This window comes from Chiloscyllium plagiosum, unplaced genomic scaffold (genome assembly GCF_037043375.1).
Source record: "Chiloscyllium plagiosum isolate Xiang-an unplaced genomic scaffold, Cpla_swu_hap1 HiC_scaffold_9, whole genome shotgun sequence".
Lineage (NCBI taxonomy): Eukaryota > Metazoa > Chordata > Chondrichthyes > Orectolobiformes > Hemiscylliidae > Chiloscyllium > Chiloscyllium plagiosum.
The window spans coordinates 46,465,354-46,480,260 of NW_028270147.1; the positions used below are offsets into that span (position 1 = coordinate 46,465,354).

General features: G+C 37.6%; 1 protein-coding gene across 3 annotated transcripts in view; it reads right to left on the reverse strand.

Moving 5' to 3' along the window:
* The window catches only part of osbpl9 (oxysterol binding protein-like 9), a 291,494-nt gene that overhangs the window by 118,871 nt on the left and 157,716 nt on the right, over positions 1 to 14,907 (reverse strand). For 2 of the 3 annotated variants that reach the window (XM_087990605.1, XM_043699206.2), the window contains 4 exons: positions 11,328 to 11,375; positions 6,406 to 6,435; positions 6,223 to 6,273; positions 683 to 721 (listed from right to left, as the gene is read on the reverse strand). In XM_087990605.1, coding sequence (XP_087846731.1) covers positions 683 to 721; positions 6,223 to 6,273; positions 6,406 to 6,435; positions 11,328 to 11,375 — 168 coding nt within the window. The remainder of the gene's footprint in view (positions 1 to 682; positions 722 to 6,222; positions 6,274 to 6,405; positions 6,436 to 11,327; positions 11,376 to 14,907) is intronic. The other variant, XM_087990606.1, reaches the window with a different exon arrangement.

Sequence of the window (14,907 nt, forward strand, 5' to 3'; positions counted from 1 at the left end):
AGACAGAATTTTCTTTTAAAGAGAAGAATAAAAAAGCTGAATAGCATCGAGTCCCACAATCAGGAGAAGGGATGCCAAGCAAATATCAAGCACTGAAGAAATTCCAGGAGCTGAATAGAGAACTAAAAATTCCATCTGCATGATTGATTTTCAAAAGATCAGACCCATTTCAGAGTTTAAAATTCTATAACCCAGCATCTACCTACAAATCACAAGTTCCTGCTTCTCTGTAAATTGCAGTCCAGCAACTGGTTAAGGTCATACTGAAATTCAACAGTAAATCTCAAAATAAAAGCTTGTGTTATTACTGTAATCCAAAAATTTGGGATATAATGAAAGTAGAAACATTCAACAATTTTAGTTTAAGGCATTATTTCAATCTTCTGTACAGGGTGGTCTTCGTGTGGTCAATTACACAACAAAGAATATTAATATGCCTGTGATTTGTAATGGTCTTACATGTAACATTCACCATAGATGCCAGGCTAGAGAAAATATAAAGGCAATGAAGCCATCGATAGAGGGAAAATGTAAATCACAGTAGATCAGTAGTTAAATATGCACCACTGAAAACACAGGATTTCCCCACTCAACTGCATTTTGAGTCAATTGATTTTGTAAAGGTCAAGTAGAAAAGAAAAGGAAGAGAGCAACAACATATCATACTAGTTTACAAACTTACTATAAGTCCATTTGCGTGCTTCTCCTCATTACTTTGGTCCTTAAATTTTGGAAAGAAGAGATTTTTCAAGATACCATTAAACAACAGGTCAAAGTCTGAAATATCCCATTTAACGTTTTGGTAATTAATACTGTACTTAGTACTAAAAATATCCAAAATTCAAAATCATCACCATTTCAATGACTATCTTTAATTCAATTGGGCAAAGATTTTTGTTTGAGTCTGATCAGTATTTGACAACATGGAAAAATGATTAAATTACGATTTAAATATTTTTGTTTGCATCATACGTCATATTCTATGTTATGTCAAAATATGGGTTTCATGGAGGATACATTTTTGTTGACATTTTATTTTATCAAATAAACCTATGAAACCACATTGCCCTTGCAACTGAAATTTGGAGCTGAATAGCACCAAGGTATAATGGATCTGCACTGATCCACCAAACAGCAAGATCATGTCCTCAGCTATGTAAACATGGTAGAATACCAAGAAATGCTGGGTTAGAGTAGTGCTGGAAAAGCACAGCAGGTCAGGCAGCATCCCAGGAGCAGGAAAATCGACGTTTCGGGCAAAAGCCCTTCATCAGGAAAAGGGTTTTTGCCCGAAACGTCGATTTTCCTGTTCTTGGGATGCTGTCTGATCTGCTGCGCTTTTCCAGTACCACTCTAATCTTGACTCTAATCTCCAGCATCTGCAGTACCCACTTGCACCTACCAAGAAATACTGATGAGTTCCCCAGAGGAAGGAAGGGAGGAAAGATCTAAATGATCCATCACCTTACACTACACTGATCGCGTTCTGAGGTAAAGCAGAGGTTGAATTTAGAATTTAGTTCATCAACTAATAACAGTTGTGTAACAGTATTCAAAGTAGAAAGAAGAAACTAAACTTTTATTTCGAACTACCAATCCCATCAATATTAGTTGTGTGGCTGGAGCATGAATTCTCTTTCACTGTTGCTAAACTGTCTACATTATGCTGCAAGATGTTTTGGGAAGCAAGGATATGATCACTATAAAAGGAGATGGGACAGTTCTTTTCATGTTCAACTGTGAAGTAAAACATTCTGCATATCATTGCCCACACAGCGAACATTCTGGCATGTGAGACATCACATCTAGGCAATCAGCTGTGGCAAATGCTGTTTCAAAAAGCATAACCAACTGAATTAAAATTGCAATTTCTCAGTGCTTTCACACCATTTCCATGACTTTTGTTTTATCCCCCAATGAGCATTAAGTTTTAATGATCTAATTTTGTTTTGGTAGCAACTGATTTACAAAGAAGAACCTGCTACTTCTGATTTTTGGGGATAAACAGAGGCACTACAGGTAAATGCCAAGCAAATGAAAGCTGAGTTTAAAGTTTGAATATCTACCCTACCAACTGGAGTGGTTGAACACATGCCTGCAGTGTTGATAAAAGAAGTTGCTGCAGTATCTAATTCTCACACAGAAATGCAGCCTAATTTGCATGGAATCAGTGTTTACTGTTGACCCTTGTAGTGTAACAAAATTATTAGGACTAGAAATCTTATTAAACACGACGAGATTCATAAAAACATTTTTAATGCAATACATTACTTGTCCTGACTGGTATTATTTTGGAATGACTTTTCCTGTTCTCAAACCGGAGGCTGCTCCCAGCTTTTAGACTTGCAACCTTATTATGTGCTCTACCGATGCCTAAATAAAAGGTAATGCCACGTGTCCAGCCACGTCTGACACCCTGCCAATCAGGAGGAGGGGGAGAAAGGTCAGAACCCTGCAGCCAACTCAGAAGCTCCACAAAGCAACGACCTGAGCCCACCTCAGAGACAGCTCTGGCAAACAAGATAGGGTGGCATCATTCAAAAGACACCACCAGGCAGCAGCCATGATGTGCCCAGGACTAAGCAATGGTCTCAGCAATGGCCTGGAACCCAGTGAGTAAAGTTCTCCTCAATGCAGACCCTACAGTGATACCCCAGATTAAAATGACTGAGGATCCATTTCAGGAGGTACTCAAAGGAGAAGTTATATTTTTGTTCTATTTACTCTACAGTTATTTCATTTACCAATGTACTAAGTTAACCATTTAAAATGCAGGTGTATTTCAACTTAGAGAATGGAACCTGACTCCAATTTTTAATATAGTCTCCCTAAAATTAAGGGAGGATACCCTATATTGAAATGAATACAGAATAAAAAAGAATTTCAAATTGGATCTGTACATTCATGAATGTATTGAAAAGAATGTAAAAAGTATTCAGTGATATAGCACAAGTACAAAGCGAGTAAAAGCAATAAATTGCAGGGGGAAACAGAAGAAAATGGTTAGTCATTAGGATATAACACTTCAAAGTCAATCTGTAATGAATGAAGACAAAGACAAATGTTTGCAAAAAATTACTAATAAAGCTTAAGAGGCCAAAGGAGGAAAAAAAGGTGACGCAATAAAAAAAGGTGACGCAATAAAAAAAGCTTTCCAATTCCAAAAGTCTCATTACACAAATAAATAAAGTCTGACTAAATAATGTTAAAAAATGAAATTTAAGTTTCTTTTAAATCTACAATTATTTTTCTTTGGTGATTCCATTGGAAACCATGAGATCTCAGTTCCCAAATAATTCATTAAAAGAATGATCCAATAATTTTAAATTAAACAATATTAACAATACGAAGTGGGAGGTAAGTACAAGAAAATGAAAGATCACATATGGGAATTAAACTATGAAAAGCAGTAGACTGAATTAAGAGCACAGAATTCCACATATCAACAGCTCATGGTCACTGCCAGAAACATATTTCTTATCTCAGAAAGCAGCTTGCCTTCAGCTGCACAATACATTTACAAAACAGCCTAAAATAATCAAACATGCAGTGCACTAAAATTGAAGTTTTTCATTTGGGATCAATGTTGTCTCCAAACCTGAACCTGCTGGCCATGCAACAGTCCACCAAGTGCTGTGCACCTAATTATTATAGCCGCATACATCCTAATGGTGAAGTGATCATTACTGTTAACCAAGCCCAGAATCAAAGAAATAGTAGACAACAGGAAATTAACAGATGAGAGCCAATTTAATAAGATGGAGTTAATGCATAAGTTCACGTATCAGCTTCTGAGCCCAAATCCATATCAGCACTTGTCAGAACGGCAACCTATTTGCTGCTTCCTTTCATGATCTCCTCACTCACCATCCCTCTTGCAGCCTCCTTTTCACCACCTCTCTCCCAGCAGTAGTTCATGCAGTGAGCCAGGAGCAAGACAACGAGCAGCAAATGGGAGGGACGCAAGAGGGAGATAGTGCAAGTAGGAAAGGCAGCAGGTTTGCAGGAAGGCTGCAAAGTTGGAGTGAAAGGCAGGGTAGTGAGGAACGAGTGAGCAAGAGTTAAGTTGAAAGATGTTGATATTAGGTGTCAGTAGGACATTTTTTGGGGTCCATTAATACTAATTCGAATGCATGGGTTTTGTAGCATCATTGAAGGACGATTGATTGCAAAGACAACTGTTATTTTAGTACACATGGGCAAGGTTTGTTAAAAGTTTTAGATTCCTTGCCCAGACATCCAAAATAATTAAGAATATTTGCAGTAATATCTCATGGGACATTTTAAGTCACACATACTTCCAAAGACTGTCTCTCGCCATTTGAATTTTCTATATATTTTGAGCAACAGCTTATTTTTAAAATTATGAATTGCTTTCTTTTACAATTCATAGATTATTAACCTACAAAAAATGTTTAGGTGGGTTAAATGTAACTAATTCTCCAAAGACTACTGCAGCAGTGATTCTCCTTCCTGGGATTCCATTCTCTTAGAAAGTGAAAATTGGGAAATTATCTTCAACATTCACTTAATTTTCAGAGATACTGGCTCACTGTCCCTATCCCAGTTCCCAACAGCCAACTTTTCTTCAAATTCTTAGAGACACTTTACCTCTACCTGGTTGATTGGTGACATGAAGAAATTGTTCCTCAATATACATAGCAGTTTTAAGTAAATAAACCACTCAATAAGCTGAAAAAAGTTGCCTTTTCACATTTTCTACCAGTTCAGAAGGCAAGCTGCCTTAGCTCTTATTATTTTGAGCCTGGAAAATTTCAACAATTAAGCCTGGATTTATCTTGAGCCACTGCCACCAAAACAACTTCTGTCAAATTATACAGAGACACATTCTCCCAGTGTCTGCATGGGTTTCCTCTGGGCGTTGCAGTTTTCTCCCACAGTCCAAATATGTGCAGGTTAGGTGGATTGGCTATGATAAATTTCCCATGATGTCCATTAGCCATGAATGACAAGGTAGGGGTATATGTCTGGGGTGAGTCTGTGTGGATTCGATAGGCCAAATAGCCTGCTTCACATTGTGGGGATTTTAAGATTCTATTCTATAGAAATTCAAAAATCAAAAAACTAACAAATGCCTCTTTCATTATATTTATGTAGTCATTACAATACTGAACTAAATGTGGAGGCTGAGTTCAAATGCTACCGTACTAAATTAACAGAGTTCAGGAAATCTGGTATTTTATGAACCAGAATATTACTGAGTAATGGTGGAGGGTATTACTTTTCCTTTCACTGCCTCTATGTCTATGGTAACTTTTTAAAAAATAGATTTTGTTTTGTTTCTATTAGTGGTGCATGTAACCTTGATATTGACATAAAATTAATCTGCGCAAGAATAGAAAACAAAATACATGGACCATTGTCTGGAACCCAAAATGGAACGAACAAAGGAAGGAAAGTACTTATATTTAGTCAAGAACATCTATCGGGCATCCAAAAGCATTTACAGCCAATTAAATATTTCTGGAGTCAAGTCACTGTTATAATGTAGAATAAAATGTATGATCCTAAACACAGCCAGTATGTCAATTCATAGTCAAATCAGATTTACTACAATCCACTTGATCTTTATTTGAAGAAAAAAAATTTGTGGGCAAAACAGAATTGCACTAAGATTATTTAATGGGCTTTGTAATTTATCACATCTTAAATTCAGCTATGTAATAAGTTCTGAAGAAGGGTCACCAGGCTTGAAACATTTCTCTCCACAGATGCTGTCAAAGCTGCTGAGTTTCTGCAGCAACGTTGATTTTTGTTTTATATCTCCAGCATCTCCGGTTCTTTGTTTTACTTATATATTTTATTGTTATTAGTATATATCATATGAAATTTGCATATTTTAAGAAATCAATGAAAAAGACTGAGAAGAAACATTAGTATTAAAATATTAGATGACCATAATCCATTGAGAAACGTGACTGCTGTTTTGATGAACAAAATACACAAATTCTATAATATTTAAACTGAAGTTGTAAAAGCAATTTTTGAAACCAGTAAAGAATCAGAATTATTTTAGTACCAAGCATCAAATATCCCCAAGTTCTTACTTCGAAGTTATCTTCACAGAGCTGTTATGCTAAATAATTTTACAATACTATTTTAGTAAATCATTAAAGACATTTCAAATAAATATCCTTAGCGTCCATGGCTGGATGTCAAAATACAGTACACAGTTAATGATGTGCTTAGCTGCTACCTTACCTTGGCAATCTGCAGTAACACTATACAGTGCTTTATTGATTCAACCATGCTCTGAAAAACCAAAAATAATGCAGAAGCTGCAATGTTCACAGATATTTTATTCACAATTTAATACCACATATTTTCTATACTAAATTAGCTTTAATTACTGGAAGTATTAATAAAACACACCAATGCACTTACATTTGTTACTTCTTTGAGGTTTTCAACTTTCTACAAAGAAGACAGAAAATGATAAATAAGAAGCAACACGTTTAACATTCTTTTATTATTGTCAGGTATCATTTACAGTAAAGATTTCTAAAAATAGCAAACAAACAATTAATTTCAATAGTAGATTTCCAGAATAAGCAATAAATTGTTAAATAGAATACTTCAGTGTTATTTAGCCAAGTTCTACTAACTTAAAAATAAACTTTTATTCCATTATTAGTCATGAGCAACTATATGAGCATTGTAGCCATTGGGCAAGTCTGTTGATCATAGACTATAAAGTGAACTTGGAACCTTCTGAAGTCAGTATGACTCTGAACCAACAAAAGGTGTTGAATGAATTTCAACATTGAGGAGCACATTGGTGAAGTTTGAATGAAGTTGGGATGAGCAAATGGGAAGCCCTGATTCTTTAATGTTTCTGTTTTCTCTTGCAGGTGAGAGTTAAGTCAAAGGACATGGAGTTGGGAGATCCAAAGCAAATCAGCCACCCATGAGAAGGAGAGGCCTGAGAGAGTTCAGTATTGCATCATTGCCCAGCATAATCCACTAATGCACAAAATCTCACATTGGAAATTGTTGTTCTCAGCTAGATTCAGGGTCACAAGCTAGTAAGCACAGCACAGATCCACCCAAGCAGCTAGCAGCAAGTGTGACAGTGACAAATGCAGCCATTATCACAGGCGATGCTCATTCGGAGCCCCAGGCTGATGACATGATAGTTGTCTGCAACAGCTGCAAGAGATGAAGGGAGATCAAATATAATTTCCAGAGAGCTAACTGCAGATGATGGAGGAGTCCATCGAGGCCATGAATATTGTTATGTCTTGGAGGAGTATGTATACATGTCGGAATCAGCCACTCTGAGCACAGCAGACCCTGGTCCAGAATAGCTTACCAGTCAGTACACACCACTACTTTGTCCATGAGTAACAATGTTCAGTTGAAAGAGGGAAACAGGTGCTTGGATTCTCCACCACAAATTTGCCCTTTTCAGATAGAGAGAGATACATATGCCTTGCAAAGAAGGAACTGATTTCTGATTTTGTGGGTTCCTCAGCCCCACTGTCACTGACTACAATGCCTCAAGCAGCCATGACTTAGGGACAGGCTCTGCACCTGGACAGCAAGGGGATCTTTAACAACATCATCTCAAGCTATGGGGCAAAGCGATCATCAGTCATGGATGCCCACCGACAGCTCACTCTATGGCACAGTTTAGTAATATGAAATCACCTCCCAGAAAAGGCTAAAGACATCACGGATACTGGTACTCAGATACTTAGAGATATTTGAGCACATGATCATACAATCTTCCCTCAAGTTATTTCTCAAAAATATCACAAATAGGATGAAATTATAAATTCTATGGATAAAAATCTTAATTAATATACAAGTAACATAAGAACACATGAATGAGGATTAAAAATAAGTCATTAGGGTTGCTCAGCTGTGCTCAGTTACCTGGTCTCAGAAATTTATATGGAAACTACTATTGCCTTAAACTTCCTTGGATAAAGGAGCGAAAGGTTTATCTAAACCACTCACTCCTAATCATTAGGACATTTAACCATTAGGATTATCAGATGATCCTCACTATTTAAACTAACAAATGAGGATTGGTTAAGGTGCTGAGAATACCGACAGTTTTTAAACCGTAATCTAGAATGGAGTCAAACAAAGCAAACAGTTACAGCAGATGGGGTAAACTCAGAGTTATGGAAATTATGGCCATCAGTTACATGCAGTGAGAATTAAATACGAGCCTGTTTAGTGAAACTGCACACACATTCAAATACATTGTTTAGTTTTAATGAATTACTTTTTAAAACTTATTTCAAAACAACAACATGATGTACGTATAGAGTCATAGGGATGTACAGCATGGAAACAGACCCATGCCGACTAGATGTCCCAACCCAATCTAGTCCCACCTGCCAGCACCTGGCCAATGTCCCTCCAAACCCTTCCTATTCATATACCCATCCAGATTCCTTTTAAATGTTACAATTGTACTAGCCTCCACCACATCCTCTGGCAGTTCATTCCAAATACACACCTCCCTCTGCGTGAAAAAGTTGCCCCTTGAGTCTTTTTCATATCCTTCCCCTCTCACCCTAAACCTATGCCTCCTAGCTGGGAAAAAACCTTGTCTATTTACCCTATCCATGCCTCTCATGATTTTCTAAACCTCTATAAGGTCACCTCTCAACCTCCAATGCTCCAGGGACAACAGCCTCAGCCGAGAGCTCAAATCCTCCAACCCTGGCAACATCCTTGTAAATCTTTTCCGAACCCTTTCAAATTTTACAACATCCTTCTGATACGAAGGAGACCAGAACTGCACGAATTATTACAAAGTGGCCTAACCAATGTCCAGCGCAGCCTCAACATGACCTGAACTCCTGTACTCAATACTCTGACCAATAAAAGGAAAGCATACCAAACACCTTCTTCGCTATCCTATCTACCTGCAACTCTACTTTCAAGGAGCTATGAGTCTGCACTCCAAGGTCTGTTTGTTCAGCAACTCTCCCTAGGACCTCACCATTAACTGTATAATTCCTGCTAAGATTTGCTTTCCCAAAATGCAGCACCTCGCATTTATCTGAATTAAACTCCATCTGCCACTCCTCAGCCCAATGGCCCATCTGATCAAGATCCCATTGTAATCTGAGCTAACCTTCTTCGCTGTCCGTTACACCTCCAATTTTGGTCTCATATGCAAACTTACTAACTATACCTCCTACGTTCATATCCAAATCATTTATATAAATGACGAAAAGTAGTGGACCAGCACCAATGCTTGTGGCACTGCACTGGTCACAGGCCTCCAGTCTGAAAAACATTCCACCATCACCACCCTATCTTCTACCTTTGAACCAGTTTTGTATCCAAATGGCTAGTTCTCCCTATATTCCGTGAGATCTAACCTTGCTAACCAGTCTCCCATGGGGAACCTTGTCAAACGCCTTACTGAAGTCCATATAGATCACATCTACTGCTCTGCCCTCATCAATCCTTTTTGTTACTTCTTCAAAAAACTCAATCAAGTTTGTGAGACATGATTTCCCACGCACAAAGCCATGTTGACTATCCCTAATCAGTCCTTGCCTTTCCAAATACATGTACATCCTGTCCTTCAGGATTCCCTCCAACAACTTACCCACCACCAATGTCAGGCTCATTAGTCTAGAGTTCCCTGGCTTGTCCTTACCACTTTTCTTAAATAGAGGCACCATGTTATCCAACCTCCAGTCTTGCAGCACCTCACCTGTGACTATCGATGATACAAATATCTCAGCAAGAGGCCCAGCAATCAATTCCCTAGCATCCCACAGAGTTCAGGGGTACACCTGATCAGGTCCTGGGGATTTATCCAGTTCATGCGTGTCAGGACATTCAGCACTTGCTCCTCCGTAATCTGGATATTTTGCAAGATGTCACCAACTACTGCCCTACATTGTCTGTCTTCCATGTCCTTTTCCACAGTAAACACGGATGCAAAATACTCGTTTAGTAGCTCCTCCATCTCCTGTGGCTCCACACAAAGGCTGCCTTGCTGACATTTGAGGGATCCTATTCTCTCCCTAGTTACCCTTTTGTCCTTAGTATATTTGTAAAAACCCTTTGGATTCTTCTTAACTCTATTTTCCAAAGCTATCTCATGTTCCCTTTTTGCCCTTCTGATTTCCCTCTTAAGTATACTTCTACTCCCTTTATACTCTAAGGATTCACTCGATCTATCCTGTCTATACCTGACTTATGCTTCCTTCTTTTTCTTAACCAAACCCTCAATTTCTCTAGTCATCCAGCATTCCCTACACCTACCAGCCTTTCCTTTCACCCTAACAGGAATATACTTTCTCTGGACTCCAGTTATCTCATTTCTGAAGGCTTCCCATTTTCCAGCCATCCCTTTACCTGCACACATTTGCCCCAAATCAGCTTTTTAGAGTTCTTGCCTGATACTGTCAAAAGTAGCCTTTTTCCAATTTTGAACTTCAACTTTTAGATAGGGTCTGACGTTTTCTATCACTATTTTAAAACTAATAGAATTATGGTTGTTGGCTCCAAAGTGCTCCCCCACTGACACCTCAGGTCACCTGTCCTGCCTTAGTTCCCAAGAGTAGGTCAAGTTTTGCACCCTCTCTAATACGTACATCCACATAGTGAATCAGAACATTTTCTCGTACACACTTAATAAATTCCTCTCCATCTAAACCAGTAACACGATGGCAGTTCCAGTCTATATGTAGAAAGTTAAAATCCCTACCATAACCACCCTATTATTCTTACAGATAACAGGAATCTCCTTACAAATTTGTTTCTCAATTTCCTGCTGACTATTAGAGGGTCTATAATACAATCCTAATAAGGTGATCATCCCTTTCTTATTTCTCCGTTCCACCCAAGTAACGTCCCTTGATTTACTTCTGGGAATATCCTCCCTCAGTACAGCTGTAATGCTATCCCTTATCAAAAACATCACTCCCCCTCCTCTCATGCTTCCCTTTCTGTCCTTCCTGTAGCATTTGTATCCTGGAATATTAAGCTGTCAGTCCTGTCCATCCCTGAGCCATGTGTCAGTCATTGCTATGATATCCCAGTCCCGATATTTCTCACCTATCATAAACTGTCAACTAATATACCCATAAAAATGAACTTATTCTCCTTTTGAATTGCTTGACATTGCATTTAATTTCTGTCAAATGAATCTTAATTTAGATGAACTAGCTGGAAATCATTTGCTAAAGCAACTTAAGGTATATCTGGTTTCTGAATTTTACTTTTACAAAAGTATATGTTGTATAAGATATTGTAGCTACGTAGATCACTTATTTAATTAAAACATCACACACGAATTAAAATGGAATAGCACAGATACTTACCTTTCTCTGTTCATCATCGCTGCAAGTTTTGATTTTTTCATCAAATAACTGACAGTAAAAAAAAACAATTTTAATAGAAATTCACAAATTTTCTTTCCCTTAATAACACAGATGCAGTGATCCCCAATTAATGACCTTCCTGTCTCTGTGCAAGTTAACTCAGCTTAGACCACATCCTAATACACATGTTTACCTGTGACCATATGTACGGAGTTATAATGTTCACAAAGTACTGTCAAAATAATTAATATTTGCACTAAAAGCAATGTAAATGCTAAAAATCTGAACTATGAACAGATAAAGCTTTGATGAATCTCAGCAGATCTGGAAGCTTATATGGAGAGAGAAACAGTTAACATTTTAAGTCCAATATCCACAAATGCCACCAGACCTTTATTATTTCTGATAGCTGTGTACAAGTTAATCACAAAAATTCAGAAGTAACAGAATTTGTTTGCATCTACATGCTGCTACAATTATACTTTCGGCCAACATTTTTAAATTAAACTAAAATAAATGCTGAAAATAAGAAATCCCAAGAGCAAAGGATAATCAGTCATGCATGTTATTTACCCTTTTTTTAATTAAAGGAAAAAGATCCTTTCTCAGTTAGTTCTCATCTATACAAACTAACTTCATGTTGCCTTATTTTGTTACTTTTCCATTCCAAACCTATATATTTACAATACAAACTACCTATATAACATGGTCAAACACTAATTACATCTACTGTCAATAGTACCTCCAATTCCAGGAAAACAATTAAAGCATGACCAGTTTACTTAAGCAGTTTCCATTTCAAAGGCTGAAATAGGAATTAATTATGTAAAAGCTAAAGCTTGAGTTTTTTTAAAATATGCAGCTAACAGTATGCCATACAGCAAGCTTTTGTAAATACTGGAGGCTGTATAGATGGCAAAGGGCTGGAATTTAACGATCAGGCAATTGAAAAGGAGGATCCCAATGCCAAATAAAGAGTTAGCAAGGAGACCTGGATTAAAGTGATGCAAGTTGGCAAGAAGGCAAGCCATAGAAGGTATCTGGCCAAAACTGACAGAAATCAGAGTTTACAGGTTGAAAATAGCTATGGAAGGGCAAGACATACACACAATGTTTGTGCATTCTGTGTAGATCTCAGTGCAGCACAAGGTGCTTGTTAGTTCTGAATGTAGGTTTGGAATAGATTTTTAAAAATTGTTGAGCATGTCACATGGTTGACCTACAATAACTGCTACTTCACATGAAAATGTTATTGCTCAGTGACTTAAGAACATTCAATGCTTTGGCTCATACCAATCACCAAAATGCTTTTAGATTTATTTTACTAGGCATTGTGGGTAGTCATCAGACTTAAAATCCAGAAGCCTGAGCTAATAACCTGAAGGTTGGAAGATAAATTCCCCAGCTGCTGTTTGGAATTTTAAACTGAGTTAATTAAATGTTTTTAGATAGAATCTGAAATTAAGGAAAAGCTAACATTAGCACAGCTGTCTTCAAAACTACTGGATTGTCAGCAAAAATCCGAATTAGGAAAGAATTCTTCTGTCTTTACCTGATCTGGTCCAATGGTTTCCTCTACTGTGTGTGTAAACAAATTTTGATGATAATAAGCACACGACATAACTCCAAACTCATGATAATGTGGTTAATTTTTAACTGCACTTAAAATAGCCTATGAAGCTACTCCATTGTAAGGAAACTGCAGTCCACACAGAACTGCAAAGATCATTCGTGAAAATTTTCTGAGCAATTAGAGGAGGTTAACAAAAGTTGGCCTTGCCAGCGACACAAACATAGTGTAAATAATTTTTTCAAAAGACACTGACTGAGCCAACTTTACACAGTCAATAACTAAAATTTTGATGTCCAAAATAAGGATTTGAACAAAATTTTAACATTCTAGAATGCAGTTCATTAAAAACATGAACACACGAGAATTCTCTTTTGTGTACTTCACTGTCTTCACAGCATCAAAAACTTCAATCAATTTGAAAATTCTGAGATTCAGGATTTTGCTCCTTAACTTACAACTCAGATAAATTTAGACTGTATATTCTCACTACATGCATTATAGCTAATTTCCTAAATAGTATTCATAACAGTCTGCATAACATATTGTATTTTCAAATATCCCTGCACTCTCTGAAAAAAAATGTTCATGACGAATACTGTAGGTTTTTGTACTCTGTAAATCTTTCCAATTGCATCCCTTTCTATTCCTTTTCTTTCCTTCCTTGAAAGAAACTAGAGATGGATTGAAAAGTTGATTTTTAAAAAGTACCAAAACAGACAAAAAAAAAAATCAGGAACTGATATAAAACCAGGTTCAAAGACAGCGAGATGTCCTTTTCCCTTTTACTTGCTTGAGTCTCCTGCACACGTCAGTGAGTATTTCATGTCTCCTTAAAAAATCCCATCAAAATCCTTTGCTGATTCTAATACCCGATCACATTCACAAACACATCAATGCCAAAAACAATTAAAAATTAAAACAGCCAGTCAATCAATAAAAAATTTAACTTCCAACAAAAGCATGATTTACTCAAAGATCCCTATTATGTTGAAATCTGTGAAACCTTTCGGTGGGAAAACATATTCCATTTTAATTTTTTTTAAAAGTCTTCCTTGCTGTCTGACCTTCATGGTAAAACTACTAGGCAAGCATCCGCATTTACCCCAATATTTGCCATACTAGTTCTATATGAAAGATTATGTAATGTTGGGTCTCAAAATGAACCTTTCACTGTCCACTCATATTCCAAACCAACACACATTCAACACAAAGACCTTGAGTAGAATAATAATGTTAAGTGCTTTCTGCAGTACCGACCATCGTTCTTGAGTTGAACCACTTATGTACACTTGCATGGATAAACGTACCTATCGCCCTCCCTGTCCTTGTTCAATTTTTCTCATGCCTTCTAACTCTGCTGTACCTGCTGAATTTTCCACTTAACCTTTCATAGAGTCATAGAGATGTACAGCATGGAAACAGACCCTTCGGTCCAATCTGTCCATGCCGACCAGATATCCCAACCCAATCTCACCCCACCTGCCAGCACCCGACCCATATCCCTCCAAACCCTTCCTATTCATGTACCCATTCAAATGCCTTTTAAATATTGCTGTCGCACTGGCCTCCACCACTTCCTCTGGCACCTCCATACACGTATCATCCTCTGCATCAAAATGTTGCCCCTTAGGTATCTTTTATATCTTTCCCCTCTCACCCAAAACCTATGTCCTCTAGTTCTGGACTCCCTGACCCCAGGGAAAAGACCTTGTTTATTTATCCTATCCATGCCCCTCATGATTTTATAAACCTCTATAAGGTCACCCCTCAGCCTCCGACACTCCAGGGAAAACAGCCCAGCCTATTCAACCTCTCCCTATAGCTCAAATCCTCCAACCCTGGCAACATCCTTGTAAATCTTTTCTGAACCCTTTCAAGCTTCACAACATCTTTCCGATAGGAAGGAGACCAGAACTGCATGCAATATTCCAACAGTGGCCTAAGCCATGGCTCTACTCCTGATGAAGGGCTTTAGCCCGAAACTTCGATTTTCCTGCTCCTCGGATG